The sequence below is a fragment of the Seriola dumerili genome, unplaced genomic scaffold, assembly GCF_002260705.1.
Source record: "Seriola dumerili isolate Sdu_G_001 unplaced genomic scaffold, Sdu_1.0 BDQW01000025.1, whole genome shotgun sequence".
NCBI classification, from domain to species: Eukaryota; Metazoa; Chordata; class Actinopteri; order Carangiformes; family Carangidae; genus Seriola; species Seriola dumerili.
The window spans coordinates 1,792,041-1,806,321 of NW_019174280.1; the positions used below are offsets into that span (position 1 = coordinate 1,792,041).

At 40.7% G+C, this 14,281-nt stretch overlaps 1 protein-coding gene across 1 annotated transcript; it reads left to right on the forward strand.

Moving 5' to 3' along the window:
* Positions 1–2,201: 2,201 nt before the first annotated feature.
* slc35d3 (solute carrier family 35 member D3) lies at positions 2,202–13,970 on the forward strand. The gene is made up of 4 exons (XM_022763823.1): positions 2,202–2,697; positions 6,459–6,669; positions 10,083–10,240; positions 11,372–13,970. The coding sequence occupies exons 1-4, from the start codon at positions 2,473–2,475 to the stop codon at positions 12,125–12,127; spliced, it is 1,350 nt and encodes a 449-aa protein (XP_022619544.1). The 5' UTR covers positions 2,202–2,472; the 3' UTR covers positions 12,128–13,970.
* Positions 13,971–14,281: the final 311 nt, after the last annotated feature.

Consider the following 14,281-nt stretch of genomic DNA (forward strand, 5'->3'; position numbering starts at 1 on the left):
CAGCTGTTGTTCAGTTAAATTTCACATTTTAACACGACAGCTTTCTTTGTTGTTCCTCGTTCGTAGTGTTTTGTGCAGCTAATCAATGCAGAGTAGACAATCTGCTTGCTGTTGACCCGGTGTACGTCAGTGGTCATGTGATGTGCGTTTTCAGGTGTGGTAGACGGAGATTGTTTTTGACACGGAGCTATAACACTCGTCTGAATGGACATCATTTTTGTTCTAAAACGCCACTTTAAAATGAAACGTGGACATAATGTAACCTACAAGCCTTCTACCCCCTCTCCTAACCCTTATGTAAACTGACCATCTTTGGCCTTTGTGCAGTTGGTCTGTCAAAACAAGACTTTTGAAGATGTGACTTTGGGTCCTGGAAAAATTGTGTCCGACTTTAATAAACTATTTGATTAACTGAGAGGAAAATTATTGATTTATCCAATTATTCCTGTAAACAAACTCCATTCCTCCTCATGTTCTGTGTTGATGTGAACTGATTTGACTTGTACTGAATGTTCTCAGCTGCCTCTCTGTGCTAATGTGCTTTTACAGGATCTGTTGATGACTTAATCTTGTATCTGATTTTCTGATTTATTTCATCATATAAATCCTTTATCTGTCACGCCCATGAAACAGATTTTACCTGAACTAATTTGGATGGGGGGGGGCATGCTCAGGGAGGTGACGACAAGTGATACAGGAAAAAAAAAACATATTTTCATGCACACATGTGGTGGTTTTGCATTTTGCTGTAGTCCATGTGATTCAGGATGAGATATGTTTTCATTTCCACCTGCTCAGACCTGTAGTCAGTCGCTTCACCACTTTGATCCAGACAGAAATATTTTAAATTGTTAAATAGATTGCTATGAAATTTTGTCCAGATGTTCATGGTTCCCAGATGATGAATCCTACTGACTTTGCTGACCCTCTGACTTTCCCTCTAGCGCTACCATGAGGCTGATGTTTGTGGTTTTGCAGGCATGTGTGGAAATGTGTGCATTTAACTTTTTGGCCTCATAGCTGCCAGTGAGAGAGAGAGAGAGGAGGCTCTGATCCTCTCTTCTGATTGGCTATTTTCCAACAGTGATTTTTAACACTGTATTATGAGCTGATATTATGAGCAGTGATCAGTAAACAGATGCTCAGATTCATCCTCCATGGAGATTTTAAAGCGTTACCATAATTGTGTTTTGGTCTGAACTGGACTCAGTCTTCACACAACCCTATACAGTATACATTGTTTGAAAGCTTCCACATCCACAGGGCCTTAGATTCACTTCTTTATGCCATAAAACAAGTTGCTGAGGTAGAAAAACTGATTTGTGTTTGTATAACTTTGATTCAATATCTCTTACCTTCATTCTGACTCTTTGTTTGTAAAATTTAAAGAGTTACCTTTCAGAAGAAACCAGGTTTAAGAGTTTAATCAAAAGGGTTAAAGAACAGCAACCTTTTCATTTTGCGTACAGCTTGTGGCCAAAAATTCTGTTAGTTTCCTGATGGTTGGTCTGACTTTATTTGTGTTGTTCTTTTTTTGCAGATTGTGTTATTGTTTGATCTCTCTGATCTTAATCACGTTTTATTCAAGGCTTGAGTATTCAGATTTTGTTTAATGCCTCCTACCCCCCCCCCCCCCCCCCCCCACCCCCCCCAGTGAACTGCTCTAACTGGCCAACGCTGTACAAACAAAAGTTGAATGAATGAACCTCAATGACACAATACCCACCTCCACCCCCCTGCTCTCTCTCTCTCTCTCTCTCTCTCTCTCCCTCCCCCTCCCTCCCTCGGGTGCACAGCCAAGAGGCGCTGCGGCAAAATGTCATATTTCACTGGCAGCTCTCAGAGGACGACCTCCCCTCTACTGTACACGCTCCTGTACATCTGCTGCGCTCCTGTCGTACTGTTCTGCCGCAGCTTTCATTCCAGGGGATTCACTTCTTCTCCTCTTTTATTCCCTCTGATAGTTTCTGGGAGGGACTCTCTCTCTCTCTTCTTGAAACAGAAGCGCAAAGAAAAAAGTCAGTGATGAAGTCTTTAATGTGTGAGTGGAAACTAACAAAACAAGAAAAATGACTGAGGTTTTGAATGTTTTTATTTACAGCTGGGGAAAAGGAGTCCTGAACTGAAAAGAAAAGAAAAGCGACGAGTCAGCAAAACCGAAGCGAAAATCTCTTTCCTCTCCAGATCTCATTTTTCTTTTTCTTTTTTTTCACTGAAAGCTCCTGACTGCAGCTTCATTTCCCTCCACAGACGCTACTGACCGCTGCTTTTCACCGCCTCACGTCCTCCCTTTCCTCCCGTTGCTCCGTCCAGCAGCAGTGCGTCGCGGCTGTGCGTAAACTCCCCCCCTCCGACCCCCCTCATCCCCGACACAAAACCTCTCCAAACCGGGCAGTGAGAGGGTTTCCCACGACCGGTACTTTTTCTGTAAATCTCCAGTTTGACCTGCTACAAAACGACCTGCAGACCAACATGGACGTGTTTAAGAGCCGGCTTTTGGGCATTTCCGTGGCCGTTGCGCACGGCGTTTTCTCCGGCTCTCTGAACATCCTCCTGAAGTTCCTCATCACTAATTATCACTTCACCTTCCTGACGCTCATCCAGTTCCTGACCAGCAGCACCGCGGCGCTTACTCTGGAGACCCTCAGGCGGCTGGGGAAGGTCAATATCCCCGCGTTCAGCCTTCAGCTCTCCAAGGTAAAAACTCGCCAAGAAGGACTGTGAGATTTCAGAGGATTTTATTTATTCCACATAACTGGAATCCTTGTAGTGGAGCCTTTGTCCTGGAGATTGATCATGTAAAATCAGGCTGAAAATATAACATAAGACTAAAAAATGTACATATAGAGAAATTGCCGAAATAACCTAGTTAGAATGCTCTAGCCAAATAAATATGAAATGCCTTTTTTTAATTTTCTTGAATTTAATGAGCTATATCTAATACATTCCACAAATCTGTTTCCACTGTTGTAAAATACAGAAATAATAAAAGTAAAAGTAGTTGTAGATACCCTGCAGTCATTTTAAAACTTTCAACCTCTCTCTCAACCCGCAGCTGTAAAAACACAAATATTGTCAGATTCTGAGACAAACACCAGACTGTTTCAATGATTCACGAACCGTGCCAATGTGCCAAAGGGGGAAAAGTGATAAAAAGGTTTCCACACCATCAGTAAAAGTTAATAACGTACAATTCATAGTGAAAAATATGGATGACTGGACATTCTTGGCACCATTAAGAAAAAAATGTATGAGGGTTTCAATGCAAATTGGCTGATTGACTGTTTGATTGACTGGATTGACAACTGGATTGTTGAGGACCGTTTATCAAAAAGACCAAGAAAAAAAGAAGAAGGAAGGAAGAAGGTTTGTTTCCCTCCCTCTGTTGTCATTCTCCAGGGACTGAGAATATTTGGTGCTGACTGACAGCGTTAGTACTAATCTCTGACTGGTGCAAACACAGAATTGTTTGTTATGTTGCTTCTATTCCAAAATCTGATCAATCAATGAATCAGTCAATTCCAGTTAACCAGCTGTGGGGCTGGTGTTAGCACATCTGTGCTTTTAGTTTTGAGCGTTCTCTGCTCTGAGTGTGTCACTGGAACATCAGGTGTGCAGAGATTACAGGACCACTGGTCGCTGTGACTTTTCACAGTCTGGTTATTTTCCATCTCCACCACTTGACCCATTAAAGACAAGCAGTCAATGCAAGTTAGAGGCACCTCCGGGAACTGTGCTGAGCTGCCAATTACTCAGCACAGGCTTAAAAAGAAGTAACAGACGGTTAAACTCACTTACGTTTGATAGCTAATGTTATAGGGATACATTTTAAAAGGGGAGAAAGACTTGTATCATTGTTTGTAAGCTAGTCATTGTCAGTCAGTGGAGCACCACGGAAGTTGACAGTTCGTCTCCTAGCAACACCAGCTCTCAGGTGTCAGTTAAAGGTGTCCTGTAAGTTTATGACCACTAGAGGCACTGCTGTTGCTTTCACACTATTATATATATATGTATATATATATATATATATATATATATATATATACGTACAACAAGTATGTACAACAAGTCCACCAACCCTCTAATATGACCCATAGGAGTGTCTCCTGACACAGCGCCCCTACGGCGGCAGGCAGGGGCGTCTCGCCCCTACGTGTACCTACCTTCATTGCTACCTTCATTACTGTAATAACGGTCATGGCTTGGTTTGGTTTAGGAAAAGATGCTGATTTGGGTTACAATAAGTATTTCATCAACATTAGATGATCTTTGTTGTCATGGTAACAATATAAACTGCTGGTTTCACATGGGAATTGAACACCACTCTCCTGTGTCACCACAACCTCCTTCTAACATGAACTTCGTCTCTCTTTATAGTACGTCACCGCTCTTTTCCCTTTGCTACCGTCATAATTACTACAAACAGTAGATGTTGCCTAGCAACAAAACATAACTATGGGTCATAATAACCTGCTGCGCAAACAACCTATGGGCTCGTTTTTTACAGAACAGTCTTCCACAAAAAGTTTGATCCATTGCAGATTAGTTCCTTGCTGAAGAAGTGATAGAAGTGAGAAATTAAATTTCAATTTGACTTTAAAATACATATAAAATGTTAGGGCTTGGTCATGAAGCTGCTTTGGCTCAGATTCTAAACGATGTAGGCAGAAAACTAGGCACATTTTGCCTGAATGAATGAGTAACAGATTTTTTTTTAAAGTACATTTATTCCTACTTTCAACTCACCATGCATTAACCAAATAAACCACAAAGTCATATTTCAGTGAAACATCACATGCAGCTAAGTGGATTCTGGTTCCTAGGTCTGATCCAGGACTATTTGACCTGGATAAACTATGTCACACACGCTGAACATTTCAGTCGCTTGGGGGTGTGTGAAATGTGTTACAGTAAAGTGTGTTGAGAGTACAAACTTCTCAGGTGGTGGGTAATCTTTTTAGCCACTTTGCTGGAGAGGCGGACATGATGCCAGGTGAGTGCAAAGTGATGTGATTTCTTTTTTTCCAACCATAGAACATCTCTTCCATTAAGGTTAAAACAAACCATGGAACATCACAGCTGCTTTCTGTAGTACACTCGTAGTATATATAGTATAAGTAAAAGTACAAGTATAAGATAAGTCTTAAACTAAAAACTAAAACCTGAGAGAAAAGTTGCTGGATGAATAGTGCAAAGATTATTGGTTGTTTTGGTCAGTAGATTTGGAGCTACAGAATCCTGTCATGAACTGAAGGAAATGTTGACCTGATTGAAGTGCTAAAAGAAAAGTTAGTCATTAGGATTAATTCTGTGGGAACCGTGAATGTCTAAAAGAAATATCCAGTGAATGAAGGACATATTTGTTGAGATATTTAACTCTGAACCAGACAGAGCTGTTACCATGGCTAAAACCTACTTTAATCTTCAACCATCAAGATGAAAAAAAAACTAGGCTATAGCTACACAGCCCTCATCAAGCATGAAATTTCTGCCAAACATTTGAATGTGCAGGGCCTGCATTGAGTTGACGTGGACCTTAGAACTGTTTCCAGTTCCTTGTTGAATCCAGGTCCTGAAGGAAAATGGTGGCTACCGGCAGATGAATGACAGGGTTCACGCAATTAATCATCCACAACCAGAAAGAAAGTGAAGACAGTTTTATTCAGAGAAACAGACTGATAGAACCTTTACTTTCTCTGGTTTATGGAACTGAATGTTGTCACAATTGCTGTGAAAACTTGTAATAACTTTGGTAATCTTTTCACAGCAGGTAAAAAAAAAATCAGTTTGTTCTATTCTCAGATGGTCAATCTCTCAGGGCATCGTAGGCATGACAGGCTATAAACTTCAGTGGAAAAAGGTGATTATAGAGAAATTTGCCTGTGGTGGTGCGCAAGTGATGCAGTTGAAAATGTTTAAACTGGAGCTAAAACTCTGTACTTATCTCAGTGTTTTATGAATCTGTAAATTTAAATAATTTGTTTAAAAAAAAAAAAAACTTAGAGTCAACTTGGACAATTCTAATTCGGGTACAATTCTAATTATTGTTTACGGCTAATTAGCATGCCAGAAAATGTTAGCATGCTAAAATGCTAAACTTAATCATTGACCATGGTAGTAATTACCTGCTAAACATCAGCATTAACGATATCATTTTTTAGTTTGATCAGTGAGTCAGTTTGGTTTTCTTTACACTGAGCATTATAGCCTCACGGAGCCTGAGGTGTCTTATGTACATTGCGGGGACTCACCCGAGTTTGAGGACAAAAAGCTGTTCCCCACTTGGTGAATCAGAAAATCTTAGAGTTTTGTACAAAGGTGAGGTTTATATGATATTGGCATGCAAGTGATCATGGTAAACATAGAATTAAGCCTACAGGGAGTAAATGTAAGGCAATGCAGTGTCCTCTTATGTGACAAAAATGTGTATGTGTGTGTGTTTCCCTCTCTCTGTGCAGGAGTTTGCCTCGGTGTGTATCCTCTCCACGCTGCAGTCAACTCTCACCCTGTGGTCTCTGCGTGGCCTCAGCCTGCCCATGTACGTCGTGTTCAAGCGCTGCCTGCCGCTCTTCACACTCAGCATCGGAGTGTGTGTTCTGAGGAACGGCATGCCGTCCTTCGGTGTGGTGACCGCCGTGCTTATCACCACCGGCGGAGCTGCACTGGCTGGTAAACACACAGTGAACACATACAGCACCCGCACACAGTTTCCAGTGTCTTCAGAATCTCTGTGATTTTCTATGATTATTCAGCACAAAAATATTGAATTTGCAGCAACTTTACCAAAATTTGCACAGAAATTTGTGACCATTTTTGTGTTATTTCAAATTGCTGTACTTTTTACTTTAATTTTAAAACAGCTACTGAAATTTTTAACATCGTTTAATCACAATATATTTCAATTGAGAATAAGTGAGTTTGGGTGTTCATGAGCATCCCTGTTATAGTGGCTTTGTGTGCAGCTCGACAGCCAACAAGTGGGCAACAGATGCAAGCTGTGAACACAACACTGACATATCATCATCTGTAAGTTGATGTGTTGAACTTGTTTTCCAAAAAAAAAAGTTTCTTATTTACACATCCAACAGAGCAACATCAGCATTGATTTGGCTGTGTCATCCTGATCAATCTAAATCATAATACTCACTCTTTTTTAGCTCTGGTTTGGTCTCTGCAAACTTGTGAGAAAAAATATCTAGCTAGCTTCAGGTAACGTGAAGTATGTTTTTAGAGAAATTTTGCTGAAAACTGCTGCCTGATGTGGCGTAAAATTGCGCTAACCAAAATAATGAGCTAAAAGATGCTAAAATGCCCCATAGAGCTGTGGGGAACAGTAGAGTTGGTTCAATGGGTTTATCACTATGATTGACATACATTAGTCATGTGATGGTCATGTAATGTTATTTTTAAACATGGTTGTATGAGTTTTTCTAGTAACACAAATGTTTAATACCACACTGTGTAACCAATAAGCTCCACAAGTTAATGGTTGGTTTTGGTAACTTTAATAACGGTCAATAAGAAGAGCTTGTGGACAGTGATAATGTGTCTGGGGGCAAGTACCTGAGAAGACAAGTTCTGGGGAGAAAAGTTCTAAAAACTATAATTAAAAGAAAATACTTGTTTTAAAAATACTATGGACAGGTTGTTAGCAATGCTAGCTGCGTGGCTGTAGGAATGTCAGTCCGTCTGCCAGTTGGTCCAGACTGGTCTTGATGTCTGGTGATGGTCTTGACATTTTGTTAGATGAACCCTACTAATCCTGGTGATCTCCTGACTTTTCTTTTAGCGCCACCATGAGGTTGACATTTGTGTTTCAGAGCGAAATATCTCAACATCTATCAGATCCCTGGATGATACATTCTACTTACTTTCATGACCCTCTCACTTTTACTCTGACACCACTAGGAGAAAATATTCACTCACAATGTATTTCACTTGTTTTCTGCCAAATTATTCAATCTTGCAAAACAATATGTGCTCTGCAGTAGCTACAGCATTATACTCACAATGCTAATGTAAAGTTAGGGAAAGCTTATGATCCTGGTTTAATAGAGAAACATCTGCATTGACTTGAAGCATGACACGTGATGTGTTTATTAATACTTAACCGAAACCATACCCCCCCCCCCAAGAAGATAATAAATAACTATTTATTTATTTATTTACAGAATATTTACATGTGATCCTTATTTTCAGTCATTAACAAACAAACCGTTGCTGAAATGACATCACGATGCAAATATTCCATTATCACAGGAGAAAAGGTGATTATCACCCAGATTAGACCCAGTATGATGAATCTGTCCATTAGAATCATGTTCTGCACATTTCACACTTAATGTTTCGACCCCCTTCCTGCCTAACAAACACTGAGCAGCAGAGGAGATTGATTCAGGAAATTAATTATCTGTATTTTTTTTTCATGACTTCAGGATCATTAACAGTAATGGACGAGGAAAATTTACTGCTGGGAAAAAGGATTGAAGTATTTTTAAAATTGAGAAATTAATGTAATGGTTAATCAGTTTTACACACAAAGAACCACATGTGTGGGAAGTCATTAAATATACTGATCATGATCGATTCAATGCAACAAGCTGATCAGATTCCACATAAAACATGACTGAAACATGTTTTACTTCCTTTAATTTCAGTTTTGGTGTCTCAGAAATCAATCATAGATTCGGAGGCTTTTTCAACCAGTAAATTAAATGAATAATATGATTTTTATTTTATATCAATACATTTTTAGATATGAGTCCAGATCAGATCCACATTTCCAGCTGAGACAGATTTAGTGTTGAAGTTGTGTATTTTTGTGTGAGTAGATGTGTGTGTGTGTGGTGTCCCACTCCCAGGCGGAATGTAAGTTTTAAGCCTTCATACGGACTCAGCACAGGATTTATTCAGTATGTTCTTTATTTTTTCCCCCTCCTGCTTCATTCTTCATTCTAACTCCATTCATCACCTGTCCTGATTCCTTGTCTTTCACACATTCAAACTCCCACACTCTTCCTTTTGTTAACTCTGTTTTTGTCATTGCCTCTTTTGAGAAGACTCGTACATTCAAATCAAGTCTGATGCATGTTTTAATGACAGAGCCAGGCTTTTCACTGGACCTCCATCAGGGCAAATGCTTGACATAGGGAATCTCAAACCTTCTAATGACATCAAACCCATTACATTTTGGTGCTGATCTGGTAGTTCCAAGACTTTTTTTTTAAATCACTTTCCTTAACATTGAGAGATGGGACATTTTTTTTTACATTTTCATCAGTTTCTCAGGAAATGTCTGGATCCTAATATAAAAATCAGACATATTTATGCTGTCGAGATGTTATGTAGTTTTACAGTTACAGTTTTGTACAAAATGTTTGGCCTTGGTGGAGGTATGTGCTCCCCTGGGTGTTCTTGTTTCCAAAGAATTACGGGCTCATCATTAAAACCACAAGTTAACTATAGGTTAAGTATAAGTTTTCTTTCTGACAGCGCCAACCAAACTAGCTGCATCATGTTTGGTGAACACATCAGTTAATCTTCATAATCTATGGTGGAGCTGGAACAAATAACATTAATAAATTACATTTTTATTTGAGAGTTCTCATTCTGAAAAGAATCAGCTGGAAATATTAACCCACTTAATTTTTGTCTTTGTTTAGCACCTTATAAAGTGTCTTTACCCCACATGCATGGCCTCGTTTTCTTCAGTGCATAAATCTGACTTCACATTTTGTCAATGCAACAAATTCAGGAACCTAAAATTCATGAAGATATGTCACCAGCGCCCATAAAGAAATTGCAACTCTGTCATCATAATCACTCAAAATATTACTATAGAGTTCCAGGTATTCATACACAAATACAGCTGAAATATCTAAGAAATTAAATGATAATGTAGGCTGCTATGTGACGTTATTCCCATTCGTTTTTGTATTTTTCCATTAAAAGCCAAAGGTTTCATTGCAGGAAATAACAACAGTAGAAATACGTATCACAGATAATAAAAGGGAAGTAAATATTCCACAAACATCAGGAAAACTGTCAAAACTTGTTTTCCTTCCTCTTAATTTTCCCTCCAGGTGCTGGCGATCTCACCGGCGACCCCTTCGGTTACGTCACCGGCGTGTTGGCGGTGATCATCCACGCCTCCTACCTGGTCCTGATCCAGAAAACCAGTCTGGACAGCGAGCACGGACCGCTGACCGCACAGTACGCCATCGCCATCATGGCCTCACCGGTGAGTACTGTCGAACAAGGCATTAAGACTGTGAGGGGTTGGGGGTTTGGATTCGCACTCAGGAGTTTCTAATGTTAGGTTTTACTTTTCTGTTTATTTTCCATTGTCTGCTCGACTTTTCTCTGTTTGTTTCTTTAATTTTTACCTTTTTTTTTCTTGTTTCTCATTGTTCCTTTCTTTTTTACATTCATTCTTCAATTTTTATTGTTGTCTCAACCTCTTATTCTTTTCTTCCCTTTCCCTCCCTTTCTTTATCTTTCTGCCCCATCATTTTCTTTTTCTCTTGTTCTGTTTTTCCCCTAACTCTCTGACTTATTCTCTCTGTTTTTCTGCCTGCCTTTTCTGTCGTTTCCTCCTTTCTTCTCTCTCAACATTTTCCTTTCCTCCTTGTCCTTTCTGTTTATTTCCATCTCATGCTTTCCTTTTAACTCACCTTTGTCTTTGTGTCTGTCCCTGTCTTTCTTTTTTTTCTTACTTTTCTCTCTTTCTCTTCTTACTTTTCTTCGCTCAGCTTTACCTCCACCTCACTTTAAGATCAGATTTTTCTCTCTACTTCTTGTTTTTCTCTTTCTCTCCATCCTCTTCCCTTGTCTCTTTTTCTTCTCACAGTTTTCTGAAACTCTTTCTGTCTCTTAAGTCTTTGTCTCTTTCTTCTTTTCCTTTCTTGCTCTTAATCTAATGCTTCTTCATGCCTTTTTTGTTTTGTTCTTAACTTCTATTTATTTCCTTTTTATGTACTTCCTGATTCTCTTTGCCTTTCCCCTTATGACCTTTTCTCCGTTGCCTTAAAGCTTCTCTGTTGGCCTTTCCTGTGCTTACAGTTGCGTTACTCACCAAAGCACATTTTGTGTCCTTGAGGTTTACCAGACATGTTGAATCCTTTTCCTTCTTCCAAAGACATTTTTGCAAAACCATGTTTTTAAGTCTTTTAAATCCAACATTGTTTTCATCCATGTTTACTTTCTATCAGTCTTCAGCCTTTGTCGGTATGTTGCAGCATATCTTGGTGTGTTTCCACCACCTCTGGATCTCTCTCTCTCTTCTTTTCTATATTTTTGTTTCTTGTTCTTTCTCTACCTTCACTCCCCCTGTACCTTAGTTTGGTCCTTACTAACGTTTTCTCTGTCTCAGGTGCTACTGGTGTGCTCCCTCATCTCAATGGATGCCATCAACATGTGGTCATACGAGGGCTGGAACGACCCCCACATCACCGTCATTTTCGTTTTCTGCATCTTCATCGGCTGTGCCATGAACTTCACCACGCTGCACTGCACCTACATCAACTCCGCCGTCACCACCAGCTTCGTCGGCGTGGTCAAGAGCATCGCCACCATCACTGTCGGCATGCTGGCGTTCAGCGACGTCGCGCCAACTGGGCTGTTCATCGGCGGCGTGGTGGTGAACACCGTCGGCTCCATCACCTACTGCGTGGTAAAATACTTTGAGACGAAGAAGAAGAGCTCGTACGAGGATCTAGAAGGGGCAGGGAAGGATGGCGCGCTGCCCGGGGAGCCTTACCAAGAGAAACCGCCGCTGAACGGTGACGGGCCAGCTGCTGGCACTGGATCTGATCCAGGACAACCGGAGATAGAGGGAGTGGTGAGCAGCGATGGGAAGGAGGAGGAGGAGGCGGCGCCGGCCAGTTTGGCTAACGGACAGTTGTGGACAGGAGATGGCGGACGAGGAGACGGAGAAGCGGGCGTGAATTCTCGTGTCATGACGGAAAAAGAGGCGCTGGAGATGCAGAGGGAGCACCTCCACAGGGAGAGCGCCACCCCTGGTCAGTCGCTCAGTGACAGCTATGTCGGGGTGTGGAGGTCCATCAGACATCTGCAGTTTTTGAAGAAAGAACCTTTGATTGATAACATGGAGCAGCAGAGTCCGTAAGGGCGGGACAGAGACCTGGACAGAATAGAAAACTGGGAAAGAATTGGAGGATTAAAAAAAAAAGAAACCTGAGGAGGAGCAAAGGAGAAGGACAAACTGAAGCTGTGTGTCCACTGGGAACCTCTTTTATTAGCATTCAACTAAATTGCCTCAATGAAAGCTTGTGTTTTTGTGCTAAAAGTTCAGTTTCATCACTCAAGGCTCTGAGCACAAAAACAGGCCTTCGGCTTTGTTAAGGGCAGGAAACAGTCATTTTCCTCATTTATGATGAGAATTTTTTTTTTATAAAAAGGTTCCTGGTGGAGAAAAGTGGATGAAGAGTTTTGGGAGAAGCTGCCTGTCAGAGATAAATTCTGCCTCTTGTCTCCTTCAGCTCTGCGGCGTGCAGTGGGGAAACAGGCTAGCCGCCGTGTAGCATGATTTGGTTTGGTTTGCGTCCCCACTGATTCGACAGCTAGCCAAACAAAAGCAGGTCCTGAAGAAAACGAGCGCATCTTGTGCAAAATGAAATATCACATCCAATCAGGGAACAGCAAAACAAACAGCACCTGAAAGTTTCTCTTTTTTTTTTTGTTTCATTGAACTCTGGCTGAATTTTTGTTTCTGATTGGCTGTGGGGGTGTGAATTAAAACCTTTAACGCACATGTGGTTCAGGTCAATTTCAATCACTTGTAAAAGCATGCGCTGGCCACAAAGAAGAACTAATCTCCGGCTGTGTTCACACTGGGTTTGTTTGAGTCTGGACATGAGTTTGATTGTTTTTGCTGTCACTCTCTACTGTTGGATTACATCCATGTGTCTGTTTATCATTGTAGACATGAAACGTTGTGAAAAAAAAAATGTAGTCATGATGGGCTCCAATTTTATTTTCTGTTCATATTCGTGAAGTATTTTATATTTTCAGCTATTTTAGTTTCCTTGTGGTGCCACTTATGAAGTTATCATGACCCGGTGACACAACAAAATGAACCCATAGGACCCAGTGGGTGAACTGGTATAGCTGAAAAAGATAAATACCAGGGTCCTCAGCCCAAGTCTGGCCCATATACTTCCACATCTGGCCAGATACTGGCTGTTATCCTCCTGTATTGGTTAACAGCAGGGAGATTTTTTGTCTGTGTGTGTGCCAGAATTGGCCCACATGTGGAAGTAGCATCTGACAATCAAACTGTATATGGGCCAGATTCAGGCCGTGTTACCAAGCCAGAAGAAAACAAGCATGTAGCCAAAGTGTGGGCCAGATTTATGCTATAGTAGCTGTCCAACATACCTAGCTTACTGTGAGGGAGTGGCAGTGGCAGAAACATCTTGATTGCTCTCAATATTCCATCAACATAACTGTGAACTGTTATTATTTTTACTGCTAGTAATAAATAGTTGCCAATAATTCCCTCCCACATTGAAGTCTGCGTGGAGACATGCAAGACAAGGCAGTGTGTGGTTGTCTCCTTGTTGTGCAATTAAATCCTTTTAATGCACACCTTGTTGAGGATTATCCCTTTCTCATTTCTCTCCTAATTCATTATTTTTAGAAACAGATCTGCATTGAATGCCTCTCACTCTCACTGTGCTGCAGATTACAGAGAGCTGGTAAAAACAGTCTGGACAGGTAGTGGTTGGAAAGGTAGCAGGTTCACCAGCTTTGGTTAGATTTGGACACAAAGGTCTCTGTGAGCTCTGAGCTCAAAATAACATTCATGTTCATTCTAGAATTTTCAAAGGAAAGGGATTTTTGTCAGTTCTGACTAAAGATGCCATCAGAAATGTGTGACAAATAATAAAAATTGACAACCAGGTATTTTAAAAGACCCATATTTACACTTTTCATGTGTTTTATTTGAAGTGTTGATCCATAAGAAGATATTTTTGTGGTTTTAAGAACCAAAAACCATCTCAGGGGAGTTTGACATCTCCTCTCTCAGGCTTCTCTCTGGAGCTCTAGTAACAACAGGTTGGTGAGCCAATCAGAAGAGAGGCTCAGAGCCTCCTCTCCTCTGATTGGCTGACTGTTTTCTGAGTGATACAATGACTGCTTTGTTGTGACATCAAAAAGTTCCAGAAGTCCTGACGGCTGGTTTTAAGGCTCAGTTTCTGAATACAGGCTGTGTGCATTTCTCTGTGGACTGAGCGCTTTGATACTTTCACAGTATTAA

Excerpts from the sequence above, each read along its gene's own strand:
- slc35d3 (XM_022763823.1), top strand. The coding sequence starts at position 2,473 with ATGGACGTGTTTAAGAGCCGGCTTTTGGGCATTTCCGTGGCCGTTGCG. Across the intron at positions 2,698-6,458 it reads TCAGCCTTCAGCTCTCCAAG|GAGTTTGCCTCGGTGTGTAT; the intron begins GTAAAAACTCGC and ends CTCTCTGTGCAG. Across the intron at positions 10,241-11,371 it reads TCGCCATCATGGCCTCACCG|GTGCTACTGGTGTGCTCCCT; the intron begins GTGAGTACTGTC and ends TCTCTGTCTCAG.